This window comes from Columba livia, chromosome 1, assembly GCF_036013475.1.
Source record: "Columba livia isolate bColLiv1 breed racing homer chromosome 1, bColLiv1.pat.W.v2, whole genome shotgun sequence".
Taxonomy (NCBI): Eukaryota; Metazoa; Chordata; class Aves; order Columbiformes; family Columbidae; genus Columba; species Columba livia.
In genome coordinates, this window is record NC_088602.1 from 69,623,563 (window position 1) to 69,645,634 (window position 22,072).

General features: G+C 41.8%; 3 protein-coding genes across 8 annotated transcripts in view; 2 read left to right on the forward strand and 1 right to left on the reverse strand.

The window, feature by feature from the left end:
• Positions 1–3,587, forward strand: part of TSGA10 (testis specific 10) — a 38,650-nt gene extending 35,063 nt beyond the window's left edge. For all 4 annotated transcript variants that reach the window (XM_065049878.1, XM_065049876.1, XM_065049877.1 and 1 more), the window contains one exon: positions 136–3,587. In XM_065049878.1, the coding sequence (XP_064905950.1) occupies positions 136–160 (25 nt within the window). In that variant the 3' untranslated portion in view covers positions 161–3,587. The remainder of the gene's footprint in view (positions 1–135) is intronic.
• The window catches only part of LIPT1 (lipoyltransferase 1), a 44,975-nt gene extending 40,509 nt beyond the window's left edge, over positions 1–4,466 (reverse strand). For all 3 annotated transcript variants that reach the window (XR_010469793.1, XM_065049887.1, XM_065049886.1), the window contains exon 1: positions 4,249–4,466. The gene's annotated coding sequence lies outside the window, so the exon portion shown is untranslated. The remainder of the gene's footprint in view (positions 1–4,248) is intronic.
• A 26-nt stretch (positions 4,467–4,492) lies between these two features.
• Positions 4,493–22,072, forward strand: part of CIP2A (cellular inhibitor of PP2A) — a 33,956-nt gene continuing 16,376 nt past the window's right edge. The window contains exons 1-12 of the mRNA XM_005514572.3: positions 4,493–4,784; positions 6,255–6,402; positions 7,502–7,614; positions 15,219–15,313; positions 15,957–16,053; positions 16,336–16,458; positions 16,611–16,756; positions 17,480–17,555; positions 18,693–18,920; positions 19,435–19,594; positions 20,441–20,582; positions 21,289–21,388. Coding sequence (XP_005514629.2) covers positions 4,683–4,784; positions 6,255–6,402; positions 7,502–7,614; positions 15,219–15,313; positions 15,957–16,053; positions 16,336–16,458; positions 16,611–16,756; positions 17,480–17,555; positions 18,693–18,920; positions 19,435–19,594; positions 20,441–20,582; positions 21,289–21,388 — 1,530 coding nt within the window. The 5' untranslated portion in view covers positions 4,493–4,682. The remainder of the gene's footprint in view (positions 4,785–6,254; positions 6,403–7,501; positions 7,615–15,218; positions 15,314–15,956; positions 16,054–16,335; positions 16,459–16,610; positions 16,757–17,479; positions 17,556–18,692; positions 18,921–19,434; positions 19,595–20,440; positions 20,583–21,288; positions 21,389–22,072) is intronic.

Sequence of the window (22,072 nt, forward strand, 5' to 3'; positions counted from 1 at the left end):
ACTGGCGAAGAGACTAAGGAAGCCTGCTCAAAGTGCTTTCAGAATCAAAACCTAGAAGTCTTGCATATGGAAACATCAGAATGTACTTCTGTATTCACTGAACATGAAACCAATTAGATTTATTTTTCTTTCTAGGAATTTCAAGGACAATGGGCTGTGAAGACTCAGCACAACATCTGGAGAGTTAAAGTTTAATGCTTACTTAATTATCATTTTTCCCTGCTGAATGCTAAATTTCATTAAATCTATTTCACAAATGCTTGCACAGGTTTTTCCTCACTCTTAATGTTGTTCAGTGGGAAGAATTCAGTTTAGACCACTTCCTCTCTCACCCCTCTCCTAGCTCTTGTATTGTTGTGTGAGATGGCTCATCTCAGTAAACAGGAAAAAAACCCAAAAGAACCAAATGCAAGTTCCATCAACTTTACTGACAGTGTGCTTTTATTTTAAAAGTGCGCATAATTTTAAAAGTTTTTTTTATATAACTGAAAAAAGGGAAAGAAAAATGTGAAACTTTATTAGGGGGAAAAGTATCTATATATTCAGGTGTTCTAATTTCGATCTATTTTTGCTGAACTATGTGAGTATTATACTTCAGAGAATGCTATGCCATCTCAAGACAGGAAGAGTTTGAGGTTTTTTCACTCCCTTCAAACCTGAATGACTTATTAATTTGGATAAGTAAGATAGTAATGCCAGCAGATACCAGTGTTTTGACATCCATCTATGAAGATGTGTATTTTTATGTCTCCGTACATACTGGAGATGACTCAGAAATTCTGCACCTTATGTCACAGAATCACAGAATGTTACGGATTGGAAGGGATGTCCAAAGATCATCTAGTCCAATCCCCCTGCTGAAGCAGGAACACCTGGATGAGGTTACACAGGAATGTGTCTGGGCAGGTTCTGAATGTCTCCAGAGTAGGAGACTCCAGAACTACCCCGGGCAGCCTGTTCCAGTGTTCTGTTACCCTCACTGTGAAGAGGTTTCTTCTCATATTTAAGTGGAACTTCCTGTGTTCCAGTTTGTACCATTGCCCTTGTCCTATCATTGGTTGTCACCTAGAAGAGCCTGGCTCCATCCTCCTGACACTCACCCTTTACATATTTATAAACATTAATGAGGTCACCCCTCAGTATCCTCTGCTCCAAGCTAAAGAGATGCAGCTCCCTCAGCCTTTCGTCATAAGGAAGATGCTGCACTCCCTTAATCATCTTTGTTGCCCTGCACTGGACTCTCTCCAGCAGTTCCCTGTCCTTCTTGAACTGAGGGGCCCAGAACTGGACACAATATTCCAGATGTGGTCTCATCAGGGCAGAGTAGAGGGGAAGGAGAACCTCTCTCGATCTACTAACCACCCCCCTTCTAATACACCCCAGGATGCCATTGGCCTTCCTGGCCACAGGGGCACAGTGCTGGCTCATGGTCATCCTGCTGTCTACCAGGACCCCCAGGTCCCTTTCCCCTACACTGCTCTCTAACAGGTCGTTCCCCAACTTATGCTGGAACCTGGAGTTGTTCCTGCCCAGATACAAGACTCTACACTTGCCCTTGTTAGATTTAATTAAATTTTTCGCCGCCCAACTCTCCAGCCTGTCCAGGTCCCGCTGGATGGCAGCACAGCCTTCTGGCATGTCAGCCACTCCTCCCAGCTTGGTGTCATCAGCAAACTTGCTGACAATGCACTCTGTTCCCTCATCCAAGTCATTGACGAATATATTGAATAATACTGGTCCCAGTACCGACTCTTGAGGCACTCCACTAGATACAGGCCTCCAACTAGACTCTGTCCCATTGACCATGACTCTCTGGCTTCTTTCCTTCATCCAGTTCACAGTCCACATCACTACCTGATCGTCCAGACCACACTCCCTCAGTTTAGCTGTGAGGATGCTGTGGGAGATGGTGTCAAATGCTTTACTGAAATTAAGACAGACCACATCCACTGCTTTGCCATTATCTAGCCACCTGGTTATGTCCTCATAAAAGGCTGAGGTTGGTCAAGCACGACTTCCCCTTGGTGAAGCCATGTTGACTGCCCCTAATGACCCTCTTATCTTTGATATGCCTTGAGATGGCACCAAGGATAAGTTGTTCCATCACCTTTCCAGGGATGGAGGTGAGGCTGACTGATTTATAGTTAGCTGGGTCCTCCTTCTCGCCCTTTTTGAAGACTGGAGTGACATTTGCTTTCCTCCAGTCCTCAGGCACCTCTCCTGTTTCCCAAGACTTTGCAAAGATGATGGAGAGTAGCCTAGCAATGACTTCAGCCAGCTCCCTCAGCACCCAGGGTTGAATCCCGTCAGGACCCATGGATTTATGGATGTCCAGATTGCTTAACTGGTCCTTAACCCAGTCCTCATCAATCAAGGCAGACTCCTCCATTGTCCTGACTCCCTCTGGGGTCTCAGCAGTACGGGGCTCCTCAGAACAGCCTCTGACAGAGTAGACAAAGAAGGCATTCAGTAACTCTGCCTTCTCTGTATCTTCTGTCACCAGGGCACCCACCTCATTCATCAGTGGGCCTACATTGCCTCTGGTGTTAGTTTCATCTGCCATGTATCTGAAGAAGCTCTTTCTGTTGTCCTTGACCCCTCTCGCAAGGTTTAATTCTAAGGAGGCCTTAGCTTTCCTAGTTGCCTCCCTACACCCTCTGACAACAGCCTTATATTCTCCCCAAGTGGCCAGTCCCTCCTTCCATGATCTGTAAACTCTCCTCTTCCACTTGAGTTTGCCCAGCAGTTCCCTGTTTAACCGTGTAGGTCTCCTGGTTCCTTTCCTTGACTTCCTACCTGTTGGGATGTTCTGATCTTGAGCTTGGAAGAAGCAATCCCTGAATGCTAACTAACTGTATTGGGCCCTTTACCTTCAAGTACCCCTTTCCACTAGACTTCCCCTAGCAATTGCTTGAAAAGGCCAAAGTTGGCCCTACTGAAGTCCAGGGTTGCGATTCTGCTTGCTATTCTGTTCCTGTTACATGAGATCCTGAACTCCACCATCTCATGGTCGCTGCCGCCAAAGCAGCCCTCAACCTTTACCGCTTCAACCAGACCCTCCTTGTTAGTGAGGATGAGATCCAGCAGCGTTCCTCTCCTAGTCGGCTCATCCACCATTTGCATGAGGAAGTTATCATCAATGCACTGGAGGAACCTCCTGGACTGTGGCTGGCTGGCTGGCTGAGTTCCAGCAGACATCAGGGTAGTTAAAATCCCCCACGACAACCAGGGCCTGTAATCCTTAATGTAAAACAAAGTCTCTTCAAATTAATCCTGGAATGCAAACTGATTGCTCTATTTTCAAAAAAGTTAATCTAGAGGGAAGAGCAGCCAAAGAGCCAAGAATCCATATTTTACATAGATTGATAAGGGGAAGGGTTTTGTTTGAATGAGATGAAAGAATCATGTAAACTGAGGCAGGTGTCAGGCAGTCTGTAAACCCTGCGGTACCCAGGCAATGGGGAACAGGGGAGGGAATCTGCGGATAGAGTAATATAAGCAGGGGATTTTTGCCCTATTGCGTGTGCTGATCATTAGGTAGGACACCCAGTTTTGCACAATCGTTAATAAAATATGCTTTACTGAAAGATCCTACCTGAGCCTGTTATGTTAGCTAAGTAATTGTTTCCTACATGTATGTATTTTGGCGGGGGGCAGGTGGGGTTGTAGCGGCGCTGCAGGTGGTGTACAGACGGGGAGGACGGGGGAAATAAAGGGGACGAGAGGCTGTTGTTTGTGTGTGGGAGGAGCATTTGGGGCTGTGAGGCGGGCGGTGTCGGCGTGGCGTGGCGTGGCGTGGCGGTGGGAGGCAGCGAGTCGGTGGGTGCCCCCCGGAGGCGGGTGGGCGGGCGCGCAGAGCGGTGTGAGGCCCGTAGGGGGCGCCGTGCGTTCTCCGGCCGCGGGATCCCGCTAGGGGAGCGGCCAGGTCGCCGGACCCGAGATGTGTGGGCTGCCCGGTTCGATCCCCGGTTTTCCCACCGCCCGCCCGCCGGCGCCGCGCACCTGCCTCGCTCTCTCGCTCTCGCCTCCGCCCGACCTGGCCCGGCACCGCACGCCGAAAGCCCTTGGCCTTTTCTCCTTGGGGCTCAGGAGCCTGCACTGGCTGCCGCCCGCTTGGCCCTCTTGCTCTTGCCTCCCCGGCCCCCGGCAGACACGCAGCCAGGGACACCCAGGCAGCACAGCAGGAGGGGAGCCTACCTGCTGCCCGCCCGCCCACCTCAAATCGTGCATGCGCTAGGAACGGCTGACCTGGATCCGGAGGGCAGCAGCAAGGAAGAGCAGGGCTCTGGGCACATGCGGAATCCCACAGCATCTTCACCCCTGAAGTTGCCTGCCCGAGGAGGGGGCTGGAAGAAGCTCTCATTTCCGAACTGCGTGCATTACCTCGCCCACGTGAGCCCTGAAGCCGCAGGCACCCACCGAAGTGGAGGCACATCCTGGATGTTTTTTTACGTGTTAAAGCAGCGGCTCCTCCTGCTCCGCAGCCCAGACGCGCGATTCCGGCTGCCGAGCGACATCCGCCGGGGCTCCTCCCCCTGCAGCCACGCGGCGCCGCGGCCTCTCCCGTCAGCCCCGCGGGCTCCGGCCGCTGCCTTTCAGTGGCTGCTCCCTTCAAAATGGCGGCGGCGGGAAATCCGAGCGTTGCTTGTGGCTGCCTGGTCTGAGAGCGGGGTTGAGGCGCCATGGATGCCTCGGGCTGTATGAAGTCCCTGCTCCTGGCAGCCACGCAGTACCGGACGGCCAAGACCCCGCCTAATGCGGCGCTGCTGCAGCGCGGCCTGGAGGTGAGAGCGGCGCCAGGTCGGGGCTCCCGCGCGGCAGCGGGCGTGGGGCGGGGCGGCCGGGCCTGTTCGTGTGGCCGTGGTGTCCCTTCGGGCCTGTGGGCACGGGCGGCTTTTTCCGGTCCCCGCCCTGGGCGACCGCAGCGCGGGCATGGAGCCGCCGGGGTCCCGGGCACTCTGCACCGCGGCTGGCTGCAGGCGCCCGGGGCTGCGGGCCCGGCGTGGCCCGCGGCCTCCCCCGGAGCTCAGCGCCTGGAGATGGGGACACTCGCCTGCTGCCCGGCTGGCAGAGGAGCTGGTGGCCGTTTCAGTGTTCAGCCACATCTCCGGACTACGACTGTGTACTCCGTTATAGTGGTTTACGCTGTTTGTGTGTGCTTACGGAAACGTGCAACATGTTTACATGGACGCAGGTGAAGCACGTAGTGCGCCCTTTGGGGGACTTTTTCTCATATTCCTGTTAATTCTGAGCCTCAAGGATTGTTTAATTCCACAACTTTAAAAATGCAGTTTGATGGATGAGCTTGTCTTGTATCAGGTGTTTGCCAGTTTCATGCAACACATAATGAAAGGGGTTTGCTGCTGAGGGGGTCTGAGCTCCAGGTAGAGCCTTGTGTACAACCTTGGCCTGGGGACCATGGTGTGGTGAGAGATTGACACGTTGACTGAATTGCTTAATCTGCCAGGTACCTAGCTCCAATACAGATTTACTTGTTAATTGCTCAAACATTAATAAAAAAGTTAGCGTTCAGTTGAACTTTCTCCTGTATCTATTGCAAAGAGATATACAGGGATATGCAAAACCAACATTATGTTCCTCTGTTGTTCGAGTGTAACTTGTGCCTACCTGTGCTGATGGGCAGATGCATCATTTTCAGCACCTTTTTATAGAGGCTTCCTTGAACTCAGGTTCTATTTTCTTGTCTCAAGCACAGAGTACTCTGAAAGCTCCTGTTACAGCCTGTCCTTCATGCACCTTTGGGTTCCTGTCTGTGTCTGTGGAAAGCAGTCTGTTGGGCTGAGCTGAAGGCTGATTATTAAATGTTTGTGTTGAGAAATCTGTTTGGTGGTTCTTTCAAAATAAACCCTATCATTTATCTATGCTAAATGTAGGAAGAGTAACCTGATATTAATTCTGTTCAGTATGTGAAGAAATAGGAACTATTCCTCTGCTAGAGCTATGAGATTAAGAAGAATGCTGTTACTATGGATGCTGTCAGCATGCAAGCAAAGGCAGCTCCAATATGTTATAAATGATCACAATGTAAACTTGGTACTCTCCAAGAGAAAGGGAAATGTATCCATGGGAATGAAAACCAGTTTTTTTTTTTTTTCAATTTTTTCCAGTGAATGTCCTTTTAGAGTGGTGTTTAACATCCTCAATTTGTCAAATAGGGCAAAACCTGTGCTTTGATGTTTTTTGTTAAATGCTTTGCTGCAGTTGAGTAATTAAGGTTATTTTTCTCCCTTTAGGTTATCTCTGGACTGAAGCTTACACGACTATTTGCTTCAAACCAGATTCTACCAAGTGAATGTCTCAGTTGCCTGGTAGAACTCCTTGACGATGCCAATACAAATCCATCTCTCACCTTGTCTGTGGTTACTTTGCTATCACAGCTGGGTAAGGTTTGCATCTGAACTTTTTATCTTTGGTCTGGGAAGGGGAGGGCGAGACAGATGCTGATTCTGTGGCATGGGTGATGAACCTCTTGGAAAAAACACAAGGTGAGACAGAGGCAGTGTTTGTAGTGGAGTGCATGTTCTGAGCCAACTGGCAGTATGTACAAGGCCAGATAAGATTTTGAGTCATTGTGAGAAGCAGATTTTAAGTCATATCTGTGAAATGGCGATGACTATGCTTTTCAGAATTTTCTTCCTTGATTTCTGGAGCTTGAAGAGACTACCTTTTTTAATGAAATGGATAAACCTGCCTAGGGGATGTAAAGAGAGGGAGAAGCCATGTTACATGAACAACTGTTATCACCTCAGTTACCTCTCCCATTGGAGTGTTTGCTGGGCAGCAGTTTGGGCTCTCCAGTGGCCTGGTCCTGTGTGCATCAAATTTCCAAACTACAAAATATGTTCTATTGCTTCTAACTTGTTTCTTGAGGTGCATTATTTCTGCATTTCACAGGATTGGGACTTCATTGTTCAGGGAGCTCTGTGCTCACCATAACCTATGTATGTAGGCTACCTATACAAGGAAAAAGCTTATCCCTTCCCTACTTAGTTTCTCATCACATATGAGTAATTATTCAAGATTTGAGTCCTTCATGATGATCTCTTGTTTATCTCTCTTCTGGTTCCTGGAGATTTTAGCCTCTTTAAGCTTCCTTGTAGGTTTTTGAAACGGTTGCTGTAAAATTATATTGGTTGCTGGGGTTTGAAACTACCTTTTCCAACCTGTTGGGTCTGGAAAATGTTAAGAATTAGTCGCTCTCCAACTGATCTGTTGCTTTACCTGTCATCCTTGTTTGCTACATCTTTTCTAGGACTGCCTAAGCAGAACTGGCTTTTTAATTTAACTCTTGCTAAATAACCCTCTCAAGGTATCAGTTTTAGTCCACTTGCCCAGCACAGTGTGAAGCAAGAAATGGAGAGAATTTATTTCAAGCTTTTAAAGCTTAAATATACATGAAAAACTGCTCAAAGACTTTGGCTTCTCCTTAGCTTGCTCGCTATTAGACAGGGTTATTTTGCTAATAATTCTTAAATACCAGCTTTAGACAATGAGACTAGAGAAGCTCTTCAGGATACCTACAATCTGACCAGTGTGCTGGCAGGCGTGGTTCATCGAAGCTCTACGAATCCCAGTGACCCAGTTGTATTACAGGTAAGAGGAACTAATGCTTAATTAAATTTGTCTACTCTTATATAGTATCTATTATACCACGTGCATGTAATAATTCTTTTGAAGCTCGATCTGAAATAGGGAGTTGGTCTTAGCTGTGTGTCTTGTTTGCTGTATGACGCTTGTATGACAGGACTTTAAACTGCATAGAGTTCTTTGTATTCTGTCTTTAATCTTGCTTGTGCTTCTTGCCTACTCTAATTGAAACAAAGCAAAAAACTGAACATAACAAAAGCAAACCAACAAAACTAACCCAACATAAGAAAACCAGTCAAACAAAATCCCCTCTTTTTGAAGTTATTTCAAGAAATCACTGCTTTAGAGCTTGGGAAGTTATTTTCCAGCTGAGGTATTTTGTTATTTCTCCTACTGTTCATGACAAAAGCTTGGAGATGCTTTTGTCTAATCAATTCTTTGACAGGCAGTTGTGAAGGAGTGAAACGAGAGCCGTGGCTTCCAGTCCTCATGGAAGGTCTGTAGGGTGCATGTGCCTCCTGCTCTCTGTTCAGTGCTGTCTGCCAGTGAGTACAAGGGGCTGTGGCAGTGGAAGCTGACTTGTAGGAGCCCAGTGCAGACATTATTGTTGTGCATTTAAATTATTTTTTGTGAACACTTATTATCTCACAGCCTGACTTTACCAATGTTAAGATGTCCTTTCTGTGCATTACACACAGAATCACAGAATGTTAGGGATTGGAATGGACCTGAAAAGATCATCTAGTCCAATCCCCCTGCCAGAGCAGGAATACCTAGATGAGGTTACACAGGAAGGTGTCCACGTGGGTTTTGAATGTCTCCAGAGTAAGGCTGGGCAAAACTTTTTTTTTTTTTTTTTTTTTTTTAATATGCACAGGCTTTCTCATATGAGGTTCTGAGCTTTCAGAAAGTACTTGCTGGCTATTCTCTCTTTTCTGAGAGGGAAAATGGAAAATTACTTGGCCAACAGTTCTGTTGGCCTTGATCTGTGCAAAATGAGTCAATAATCCAGTAAAGGACACTTTTCTCACATTTTGTCTGTTTGTCAAAGCACTTGGAGTAGGAGAAGATAAAGGGATCAAGGTGACTTGCCAGTCAGTGGGAGAAATTTTTGTAGTCACCAAGTAGATCCAGTGATAAGACCTGTAAGTTATATGATGAGATTTTGTTTCAGCTGCTATCCTATGCTGTGATTTTTGTCATATTTGTGTACATCAACTTCATATTAATTCAGTTATGTTATGTACTGAAAGAATGCTGTATGAAGGACTTAACTACAATTAGATCTTCTGGCAGGCTTCACAGCAAACTTGTTTTCATCTAAGCCAGGGGTGCGAGGGCAAAAAATCAACTCCACACAATCCAATGTGAATTTAAGTGAAGCTGTTTATTACTTGTTACAACTCTTCTTAAGTATCTTTTGACCTGTCCACTGGCTGTCCACATATCAGAAGGCTGCTTGTAATTGGTCAATAGCTACTGCAAACTAACAGGTGATTGGATTATACGTTTCTGCACAAGCTCTGATATTAAGCAAAATGTATCTATATTATAGCTGACTTGCTGACTCCTTTCTTCACTAGACAGTCTTTCTTTTGTTTTACTCAAGGTTATACAAAGTCACATAAGACATGTAGGCTCTCTTGCTGGACACATAGTCCTCAGAGGCCTGTTCAGTTCTATACTATGTCCATTAACTTCAAGAAAATCCCTCAAATCTCTCACAATTCCCCCTTTTTGTTTTTGAACCAATCATAGACCTTTCATGGATTTTTCTACTGTACGTTGTACACATTGTAAGATACAAGGAATAAGCATTAACATTACTAAAACAACCATCAATATAATTAGACCATTTTTCAATAAATCCTTATTCCATCCTGTAATACCCCAAACATTCAACCACTTGTCTAAAACCCAGTCTTCATAAGTTAACTTCTTGGTCATGTCATCTAACCTTCTAATTGCTTTGTGAATTGATTCAGAATGATCAGACAAATTCACTCAACACATTCCATCAAAGCTTTCATGACCATGCCCTTTTGCTAACAATAAAAAATCTATGGCAGCACGATTTTGAGGCATAGCATGCCTAATTGAATCTGTATCTGCTGGAAGTCCAGACAATGCCAAAGAAGTAGCGTTAGTCTGTTTTGCTAACCAGCATCCTAATTTGTTAAGCATAGTCAAAGCCTGTGCTGCTGCAACTCCAGGTGCAAAAATAAAAGATGCTATAGTTTCACCTTTTCCCCAAAATTGTATATTATCCTTACAATCTTTATTATAGGCATGGATGCTTCTTTTTCTTCTCTTATGCATTAAAATGGTTGATGTATTTGGAGTCAATAGAGTCTCCCTAAAGAACATGGTCTTCCTTTTATGTAGGAAGGAATTCCTTGCCAAGCTCTATCTCCACAAATTAGAAAAATTCCTGGGGGTAATTTCAAAGGAATGTTGGTAGCCCTAGATACATTTGGACTAGTATAATTACACAAAAAACTCTGATTGGGATATACAGATGATGAAGTGCTTACCACTTGCATGAGAGAGAAGTGTTTTCCTGAATAATAGAAATATAGACAGAAATCCATTTTTACTGATCCTAGTAACTCAATTTCTTGAGGTTCCAAACCTCCTTGTGGTAGGTCTACAACCCAGCTGTCCCAATTATCTGTCACATTTTTACCACCAACCAATTGTTTCTTGTTTCCAAGTATAGGTCAGGTATCTAGTGGAACACCAACCAAACATGTTGAAATAGGATTGCTCGGAGATGGAGTAGCTAAACAGATTGAGTCTTGGCCCATCATTTTGGCTAAAGTTATCCAAATGTTAGTCTTTGGCTGAGAAGGAAGCCAAAAAGCATTGCTTATGTTTAGCACTATTAGAGTAATGCCTACTATGCATTGCAAAATCCATAACGTCATTGAACTCTGGATGAATAATCAAAGCAGTAATATTATCCCATGTATGTTAGGTATCTAATCAGTTTCACCACTAGATGACGATGCTTCTGCTTCTCACTTCTCGTTGCTGTTTCTAACTTCTGTGCTCTGAGCAGTGTTTTCTAGCCAGGGTTTGATCCACTTTGCTGGAACCCAGCTCAATCCTGATCCTGTAACAACACAGGCATATGTCTGTCCCCATGTTACCAAGTTCCATGGACCTTCCCATTGTCCTGTAACTCCATTTTTTACCCAAACTTTTGCTTGTCCCTTTTTGACTTGCTCTAAACCTCCTGTTAAACCTGCACCATGAGTTACCATCGGTTGCCTTTTCTCCCCTGGGTAGCCTAAGATAGTTCATGACATATATCATTTGTAATCACTCTTGAGGTGCTAGGCCAGCCTCCCCCTTTTTTTGTTTTTGCAACAGCTGTTGTAAGGTGTGATGTGTACGTTCCACAATAGCTTGCCCCGTTGGTTGATGCAGTGTCCCTGTCATATGGGTAACACCCCATAAGGATAGAAATTGATTAGTAGCCTGAGCAATATAGCCAGGACCATTATCTGTTTTAATTTCTTTTGGGATACCAAGAGCTACAAAAGCTGCCCTTAAGTGTTTTTGGACGTATTTGCTAGACTCTCCTGCCTGAGCAGTAGCCCAGATAACATGAGAAAAGGCATCAACTGAAACATGAACATACTTGAGACGTCTGAATTCTGCAAAATGTGTGACATCCATTTATCATACTTCTAAAGGCCCAAGACCCCATGGGTTAACACCTCCTGAAAATCCACCAGAGCAATTTTGACAATAAGCACAGGACAAAACAATGTTTCCTGCATCAGTCTCAGGGATATTAAATTGTTTCTGTAAAATGCTAGCTGACTGATGGAAAAAAATCACGTGAACGACGAGCTTGAGCAAACCTGTCTATAGAAGGACCTGTCCAAGCAGGTGCAACTAATTTATCTGTGTGTTGATTACTTTCAGCTAAGCTACTAGCAATTCCTGTATGACTTCTGATATGAGTGATAAAATAACAATGTGTTTATAGCCTGTACTGTAGTAAAGTGTCAACATTCTTCAAAACTGCTCTTTCTAACCGCAATACAACCCCTACAACATACAGTGAATCGCGTACTACATTTACAGGTTGTTTGTCCCACATCTTAAAGACTTGAATTACTGCTTGTAGTTCTAAGAGTTGAACTGAACCCTCTAGATCAGTTAGCACAAGATCCTTCCATTCTCCCTTTTTCTGTCATGTTATTGCAGCTTTCTGTGAATGACCTCCTGCATCTGTAAAAACAATGATGCCTCTTACTGGATTCATAGACAAAAGAGGCATCTGTTCTATTTGAAATGTCCGTAACTGCCCCATAAACTTATGTGGAGGGTAATGCACTCAAATTGGTCCTGAGTAATCTAACACTGCAGACTGTAGAGCTATAGAATTCTGTAATGCCCATTGCAAATATTCAGCTGACAAAGGTATGACTACATAATCTGGTTCTTTTCTGCTAATTTCCACTCTACAGGAGTGACCTTTTATTATCAATTGCACAAATGTTTCTATTCTGGTAACTACTGATCATTTGGGTTGAATTGAGAGAAACAGCCATTCCAAAATTCTGAGTGGGTCAGATTCTTTTGTCCACTGCATGATCAAAGCAAAAGGGTGTGCAGAGTTATTAATAATCATTAATCCTATTTCTTGTTCTGGATCCCATCTGTATGTATAATGATTGGAAGTTTTTTTGCATAGTGTTCACTAATGCTTGCTGTACTTCAGCATTTGCTGAACGTGGAGCATTGACCCCACCTCCTCCCTGCAGTAATTTAGCAATTGGCAGTAAATCATCATTTGTAATACCATAACAGGTACGAATCCAGTTCAAATCAGCCATCGTTTTTTGAACATCATTAGGGTCTGAATGTCAGTCCTGATAGTAAATTTTTGCGGATGAACTGTAGCTTTAGTAATTTCCCAACCTAAGTATTTTCAAGGCTGTGTGTGTTGAATTTTTTCTGGTGCAATTTTTATACCTCTGGTCCCTAACTCTTTTTCTAGTTTTGCAACTATCAATTCAATTTGTAGCGATTTTCCAGCAATCAAAATATCATCCATGTAATGATATATGATTAAGTCTCTGTGTTTGTCACATAGAGGCACCAACGCCCAAGCAACATATGATTGGCACATAGTAGGTGAATTTTTCATGCCCTGGGATAAAACAATCCAATGATATCTTTTCATAGGTTCTTGCTTATTGACTGATCAAACTGAAAAAGCAAATTTTTCATAATCATCCTCATGTAACGGAATTGTAAAGAAACAGTCTTTCAGATCTATTACTAACACATCCCACTCCTGTGGAGTCATGTTAGGGGATGGTAAGCCAGGCTGTAGTGTTTCCATGTTCTTTGACCGATTTCCTTGCCTCCTTAACTATTTCCCAGGGAAAAGAAGCCCAGTAATTAGGTTTCTGTTTCCTGTCATTCCCTGTACCCCCAGTATTACTGGATATGCAGACAGTAAAACTTCCTCCTCAAGCAATGCATTTTTTATAACACCCTGCCACCTCATGGTAGGATTGCCACCCGCAGCACCTCCCACAGCTCCTGTACATCCTATACCTCCCACTGCCCCACCAGAATGCTTATCAGAAATGTTCTGTTCCAATCTATATATTATCATGTCTTCTCTGTTCGTTTGATCTTCTAAATAAGCTTGTTGAATCTGTTGTCTCTCCAAACCTTCCAGTTTCCAAATAAGCTCTTGGGCCCATTTAGGCTTATCAGGAAACCCACGATGAACTGGAGGTTCAGGAGTAGGCGGTGTAGGCAGCGGCAAAGGAGAATAAAATAGTTTCTTCTTCATCAAGTCGGTCGGTGCATTTTGATCAATTTCCATGTCCTCATACACTGGCTCTGTTTTTTCAATGATTCTTCTTCCAGAGGAGGTGCAGACTGTTCCTCTGTCGGCACTTCCTCTGGGAGTGAATACTTTGTTGGATCACGAGCAAAAACTTGCAACTTAATTGGTATTTGAGGTGGAAATACCTGTTTTGAGTCACTAAGGCTCGTAACAGTCTTTTCTTCTTTTGTGGGACTTAATGCCACAAATGTGCCTTGTGTAACAGTCTTTTTGGCTTTTAACTGCTTTAATGTAGTAATTATCAGTTGCCAGGTGGTTACAAGACTAAGAATATCTTTTTCACCACGACTGATCACCTCCCACAATGCAGTTCCCACTTTTTCCCAAGTCTCTATTTGAAAAGCTCCTAACGGATCGGCAGGAAATCCATTGTCCCTGCACCAAATTAATAGTCTTTTGAGGTTACTCTCATCATCTTTCACCCCTCTCCTAGAGAGGACATGCGAGAGGAGACGCAGTATTGTTTCTTCTTCTTTAGATATATTCTGCCCCTTCTCCTCTTGCCCCTGACTGCTCACCTCTTTGGGTGTCTGTTGCATCAATGTTGGATCCTCTATTCCTCCTCTGTTGCTTCTGCAGCAATCATTTGGAAGGCACACAGCCCACAGACCACGTCCCAGTCACGGTCCAGCCATGCCAACTCCAGCTGGGGCTCGTTCCTAGCAGCAGTTGTCCCCTCGCTGTAAATTCTCTCACATCGGGGTCACCATTTGCGAAGGTGAAAAATCATGGACTCCACACAATCCAATGTGAATTTAAGCAAAGCCCTTTATTATTTGTTACAACTCTCCTTAAGTGTCTTTTGACCTGTCCACGCACTGTCCATGCATCAGAAGGCTGCTCGTAATTGGTCAATAACTGCTGTTCATGCACCACAAACTAATAGGTGATTGGATTATACGTTTCTGCACAAGCTCTAATATTAAGCAAGATGTATCTGTTATAGCTGACTTGCTGACTCCTTTCTTCATTAGACAGTCTTTCTTTTGTTTTACTCAAGGTTGTACAAAGTCACGTAAGACATGTAGGCTGCTCAACTCTTGTTCTCTTGCTGGACATGTAGGCCTCAGACGCCTGTTCAGTTCCATACAATGTCCATTAATTTCAAGAAAATCCCTCAAATCTCCCACACCAGGGGTGTCAAACTCATTTTCACTGTCGACCACATCAGCCTCACGGTTGTCTTCAAAGGACCAACTGTAATTTTAGGACTGTATAAATGCAGGAGTAGTCAAATTTATACAGTCCTAAAATTACATTTGGCCCTTTGAAGGCAACTGTGAGGCTGATGTGACCCCTGGTGAAAATGGGTTTGATACCCCTGCTCTAAGCATAATTTCTGCAAGAGGTTGCAAAGCGCTTTTTGCATTTTAGTGAAACTTGTAGATCTTTCAGTAGGACAAAGCCCCTTCCTCATTGACAGAATGGAGAACTTGCTGACGAGGCAAAGGGTAGAATTGGCTGGGCTAAAAAGGTAATGCCTCTGTCAAAATAAAACCTTATTCATCTGTTTGGGCTTTTAATAAGTACAACAGTGTGGCAGGACATCACTTAATGTGCTCACAGCAGCTTGTGTAATTGTTATGTTAACACCACAGGGTCTGAAAATTAATTCAGTTGTGGTGTCTTGTTATTTGTCCTGTCAGTTCCAGCTTTTGTAATTTGTAACATTCTTCAGTGAGATGCTATAGGAAAGACACATATAAACAACTTTTTATTTCCTCAGAGTATTCAGCTGCTGCAGAGGCTAACCTACAATGTTCCCGTCTTTTGTGCTGGTTCAAACATCGATGAATTGATTTCATTTCTAGTACATCATGTGTAAGTGTGTACTCAGTTGTTTTGTCTTATGGGAAATACCTGGCTAAGTTTCTAAACTTTCTGAAGGCCATTTGCATATTGCACAAACCTGGTCTCCAGACTGAGCTGTGGCATTTTTGCTCTGAAGTAAACAGAGATTTTTTTTTTCTTTGCAAACCATGTTACAGCCTGTCAAATGCAGTGGTTGTGGGACTTTCAGTGACTGGATATTAATTGCCTCCTAGCCCATCCCCATACCCCAGGGAGCTGTCAAAGAGAAGAATCAGGGAAAAATTCATGCTTGTCATTAGGAACAGACTTAGGTTAGATTTAAATGAGTTTTGTGCAAGTGTCCTTTTAAGAGGTCTAGTGACTATTAAAAGCACTTGCAATAAAGGACCTTTGATAGTACTGGTTCCTGATACTGTTTTTTTTTACAGGTGTCCTCAGTTAAAAACTGCCCACACTATGGGGATTGCAATCTGAATTTTGCTTGGCTTGGCAGAATGGTGTCTAGTTAAAAAAACAAAACCGAACCCCTGCACACTGAAGCAAAATAGAGAGCCCCCCAAACACCCCACCTCCAGCCCCCAAATACTTGTAACTAATTTCTGGATGCTTTAATAAAAAGTCTTTATTTGACTTTCTGGACTTTTCTTTTAAGTCAATCCACAGAAGATGAGGTAACGATACCGTGTTTAGGACTCCTGGCAAATCTCTGTCGTCACAACTTACCTGTTCAAACTAAGATAAAATCTTTGGTAAGAGTTTTGTTTTTGTGGCATGATTCTCTAGCTTGAGGACAAAAGAGTTACTGTGCTCTAGGGAATCACCTTTGTATTTCTTATGGCCTTTTTTGCAGGGCCAATAACTAAACAGATCCAAATAGATATCCTAGAGAACAGCTATAATTCGAATATATTTCTAATATTGTTATTCATGAGTTGTATGGCTTATTTATACATATGTAAAAACTGTAAGGTTTGTGTTTTTATAGAACAGAATAAAATTTGTAATGCCTATGTTTCTCCTTTTTGCTTTAGAATAATGTGAAGAGTTTCTATCGCACCTTAATAAGTTTCCTGGCCCATAGTAGTTTGACTATGGTCGTGTTTGCACTTTCAGTTTTATCAAGCCTTACTTTAAATGAAGAAGTAGGAGAAAAAGTAAGTGATATTTTGAAGTCTGTTCTATTCTTAAGTTGTAGATAAAACTGATAGTCACACTGGCAAAATAAAATTCTGATGCCCAGGTAGTTTTAATAAGCAAGAGACCCAGCAAAGTATGTGCCTGTATGTAACTTTCTTCTTTCTTTCAGCTCTTTCATGCTCGAAATATCCATCAGACATTTCAGTTAATATTCAATATTGTTGTAAATGGAGATGGTACTTTAACAAGAAAATACTCTGTTGATCTACTCATGGATCTTCTGAAGAACCCCAAAGTTGCAGATTATCTTACCAGGTATGGCTTTACTTCCTAAAAGTGCAGGGTGTTTTTCCTAGGCTCTTGTTAAGTTTCTTTGCTGTATGCTGTTTGTATTCTGAACCAAGCATTGGAAAAAATTCCCTAGATGCTTTTTGAATGTAACTAGTTGATTACAACTGCTGTACCTAAAACTAAAGGATTCTTGCGTTACTAGTGTCACACAGAAGTGTGGATCAAAATCTGTTTTTTCATTGTCACTCAAGCAATATTGAATAGTTATGTTCAGTAATTCTTTGTCTGGACAAGTATCAGTGGTCAGAAAAGGTGAGCAATAGCTATCATGCCTTTTACAGGCCTGTATGTTCTTCTAGTGGAATAGTATGGTTGAAGTTGTAGTAATTTCACTGGAGGCCATTACAGAGTAGTTCTGTGGAGGGCTTGACTAGTCATTGTGCAAATTCAGTGAGCAGAATTTAGTTGCAGAATTTGAATCTAAATCTGGCAGTAAAACCAGCTGGTAAATCTTGGCTTATGTTAAGGAATTTGCTCTAATTCTTAGAACATTTTTAAAGTTTAGGCTGTGTTAAATAGAAATGACACCAAAGCTATCACTATACTTAAAGTGTTTGGGGGTAAGGAGGAGAATAGGACACTTGCATTCATCATTCCATAAAAATATTTGAGTGTTGAAATTCCCTTTTTTCATGTTGTTGTGGTGTGTGTTTGTTTGTTTGTTTTCCTTTTCTATGTATGCTGCAGATATGAACACTTTACCTCATGCCTTGGTCAGGTGTTAGACCTTCTTCATGGAAGGGATCCTGATTCGTCATCTAAGGTATTTATACTTTTTCAGTTCAAGCATAAGAGCGTAAAACTACTAATCTAGTTCCACTTCTGTAGGTTCCTTGTGTACGAGGGTTAATATCTAAATACATACTTCATGACTTTTAAATGACCTATGGTATTCACCAAGTTTGTATTTTCTAGTTCTTCAAATGGCTGACAGGTTGAATTTGTAATAGCTGGTGTGTTGTTTTGGTGGGGTTTTTTTGGCCAGATTGTGTGTCTGCTTTCAGGCAACAAGACATAAAGGCAAAAAGCCAACATAAACACTTTCTGTGCTTTAGCTAATAAGAAATTCGGGGATCTACTGAAATGCAGTGTGCGCTCCACTTCATTGCCTGAAACTTGAATTAATACTCAGACTTTGAAATGATGATCAGGGAATGATGATGCTAATTTCAAATATTTAGGAGTAAGTTCTTTATATTAGTCAAACAACTTAATGCCATGTTGGGTTAAGCAGTTAACTGTCACATTCAGCTTTGTCTCACTGCCACCTTAAATAAATGTTGCTAGAGGCTAAAATATGAAATGTTGTGAAAATATTTGGGCTAAATATATCTGTAAAAAGCATCTTAAGCTTTTTTTATGGATGCATTTCACATAATAGTAAATGATAAATGCTGATGTTTCAGTGTATGTGATTTTGTTGTTGTTGTTTATTGGTTTTAATTAGAAATACATATCGCTGAGGAGCTTTCCAGGGTGCTTTTCTTTGTCTCAGAGTTTACACATGTGCATCCATTGGTGTGTCAGAATATTTTCCCTTCTAAAGCTTTTTTCATTCTGAGTGTATGTGCATTTCTACTGCTTATTAGATCTGTAGCCAGCAGTCATGTGGGGGTGGGTTTTTGTTGTTGTTCTTGTTCTTGGTTTTTTTTTTTTTCTTTTAAATGAAGGAGACCAATACACAGAATGCTGGCTGTCCCAAGCCTTCATCACTCTAATGAAGTGTATTTCTGTTGCTGACTTGGCTTTAAGGAGAGAAAGCAATTCTTCAGAAATCTTTAAAGTGCTAAAAGGAGTTGCATAGAACTTAAGTATCTTTTTAGACTTGTACTATGAAAGTTGAAATTTCTGTACGAGTACTTGATTTAAAAGCATTTGAACTCTCATTCACTTCACACAGATCTTAGAACTGCTGCTTGCCTTCTGTTCTGTGATAGAACTGCGTCATACCCTGCGGCAGGCAATACTGGAACCATCTGGCTTGCCGGTCTCTGGAAATACCAGATTTACGACTCGCTCAAAGACTTTTGAGCCATCTGTTGCATTGGTGCACTTGTCAAACCAACCATTGGAAGGCTCTGAAGACTGTTCAGTTCTAGCATTGCAATTATTCAAAGAGATTTTTGAGGTACCAAGACTGATAATTGAATTTAAAGAGCTTCTTAGCAGATAGATTTTTTGTGTTTGTTTGTTTTGTTTTGTTTTTAATTGATTTTTCAATTAACTGTTAACATTTGCCTTGAAAAGTTATTGTAGAAATATACCAGAAATAAAATTCTCCCTGTTCTAGAATTCCATACTTTGTAAACGCACATTTCTTTTAAAGTCACGCTGCATTTTAGAAACAAGTCTGCCTTGAAAGTTAAGTGGAAGATATGGCAGTTCATGAAGTCATGAGGCAGATACAAAGCTATCAAATAATTGCTTTCTAGGACTTGTAGAAATGAGGAAGTTTCTGCTGTTTCTGTACTCTTTGTTAAACTTCCTCCTCCAGTATGATACTTACCAGCAGTCTTAAACCTGAAATAGCAAGAGGCTAGGAAAGCTAGAAGACAGGCTGGTGGAGGAAGGGGTAGAATAGGCTTGGCTTCTTGGTTCTTTAGTTTTAAATATTGACACAAATGAAAATGTGTTTATTACAGGATGTTATTAATACTGGGAACAGCACCTCAGCTGAACACTTTGTGGATCTTCTGCTGCCTGTTCTTATTGATCATCTTCAGATGCCGGAACAGATTGTGGATGAGCTATTAGTGAAGAAAAAGTGTGAAAGAATGGTCAAGGCTATTAATGTCCTGACAAATATCCTTTTTGTTTGCCTATTGGCAATTTATTATTTCTCCAACATGATCTGCTGTAAGATGTTAAAAGAAATATCCATCTTGGGTCACTTTGGTAGTTTTAATGACAGTAGCTGCTGTTATTTTACTTAGGACTGTCATCTTCAAAGACCTTAAGTAGCTTTCTAATTGCTTTGAAATTATTGTGTAATACAGTGGTGCAGGATAAAATGTGGTGGCTATTCAACAGTATAGAAGCACTTTGCAGATCAAAGATGAAGATGAGTGTTTTCAGTTGTAATTGCAAGGGGAGTTTGGGTGGGCATCTTCTTGATCAGTATAATATTTTCATATAGTGAAGTCAGATGCAGCTCCCAGCCAAATATGTAAACTTACATCAGTGAAACATGGAAAAATAGTGTGAAATGATACAGTTTTTCACTCCTTTTGGATTCTTGTTGTCCACAGTGTCATGTAGTAAGGAGGACGTGACTGCAGGACATAGTCCTGCATCTAAGCTGATTTCTGTTGAAAAAGTCTCTTTACTAATTCACTTCTAGAGAACTAGTTCTTGTATAAGGAACTGATTGCTCATGGCCTCTTGTTCGTCATCTTTCTTTATGCCACTCATTTTATTGTGGTTTCCCTTAGCTCTTGGTTTCTGCCTAGTTGTGAATTTTAATTGAAAAGTGAGGGTTACTTGGCTTGTGAGTTAAGCATGACTTCAGTAGTTGTGTTTTAATAGCACTTTTGGAGGCTCTTCTCCTTTGGTACACTAACTTTCGTGTCTTTTAGTATTAGCAGACGTTGCCTTTTGGTGCTAGTACCTAAATATAGGTATATTAAGTTTATTCTTAACTCAGTCTACTGCTCTGTAGAGATGACATACTGAAAATGCGTGCTTCAAAGGTCCTGACTGCCAGCCAGTGCGTGTCTCTAATAGAACATCAATTTACCTATAGTGGGATTGATACTGGTTTTGGAACAAAAGTAGTGGACTCTAAAATGTGGTAAGCACACAACTTTATCTAAAATCCAATTTTGTGAGACCTGTATGACCGTTGTGATATTTTTCCAATGGAAAGTAAATTGTAGTTGGAAGTACCATTTAAATCAAACTTAGTAAGTAAAACCTAGCATAAACATTTGGATACTGGTTTTGGTGTAAGCTGGAAATCCATTTATGTGGAACAACGAACTTAAAGCTCATGCTGTAGCTCAAGCTTATCCAAGTTGAAGCTTCCAGAACTTCTCATGGCACCTAATTTTTCATTTTGATTTTATGCAACCAGAGTTCAAAAATATCACATATTGGGAGGGGGAAGGAGTTATTGCACTACAAATGGAATACACATTCTTTCAGCTCATTGTCATTAGCTTGAATGTTGATATAACTAAGAGTTATATGGCCAGAACCCAGTGAAATATAATTTGACCTGTGATTAAACCCTTCTCACTTTCAACTTGAAAGTGCCTCTTTTTTCAGTCTTCACTGTTTCCATCCTGGGCATGCTGGAGAAACTCATCAGCATGTCAAGGAATTTGGTGATCTCTCTGTGTTGGCACTGTTGCCTTGCTAGACATATTCAACTTCTTTGTGAAGGTATTTATTAATTTTTTTGAAATGGATTGAATTTATTTATCAGTGCTGATCTGACAAATCTTGTTCTGCCTTTTTTGTCTTCCACTTTGATTTTCTATTTTTATGTTTAAAAGCAAACTTGCTGCTGATATTATTTTGAGAACACTTGACCTGATGAGCAGACTGAAGCAGGATGTACCTGGTATGGAGGTCAGCTTCTACAAAATTTTACAGGTATGATTTTTAAAACATCTTGTGAAGCATATCTGTGAGGAAGGTGTCATTGCACTACAGTAATTTTAGTTCTGAATGTTTTGTGTGCTTATTTCTGAAGTGGTAAAACTTCTATGACGATATAGTCCCCTGGGCACACTTCTTAGAGGTTATTTCATTGTTAATTCTAAAATAAAAGCAGGTTGCTTTTAGTCCATTTATTTCAGTAATGCATGTGAAATTGTACTTCAGCTGCCTGGTAAGAATTGTCCTTTTAAGACTCTATTAGGACTGCAGTTTAAATATAGCAAAATAGAAAAAGTTGGCACGAGCATATAGTTATTTGTGGAGTTGGTTACTATTAAATAGATACATCTAATTTGTGACTTTGTGTAATTGGTCAGTTGGTACCTTAACAATTTACTTTGTAGGTGGAAAATTAATCCAGATAGTCAAATGCTTCATGCTCTTTTGAAAGGTTTTCTTTCAAGAATGGGAATTGTGTAATTTAGTTGGTAGCAGTGAGAGTTTCGTGCTCCTCAGAAAATCCTTGTAAGACTTAAGCTTATGACTCTTGATAATGGAAATCGAGCAATTGAAAACCTGAAGGAATTAAAGTAGTTTTTTTTACCTGTTGCGTTTGGCTTTAATGGGAGAACACATTTCTAAATACCCTGAAGTGTAAACTATTTTTAAAATCACTTC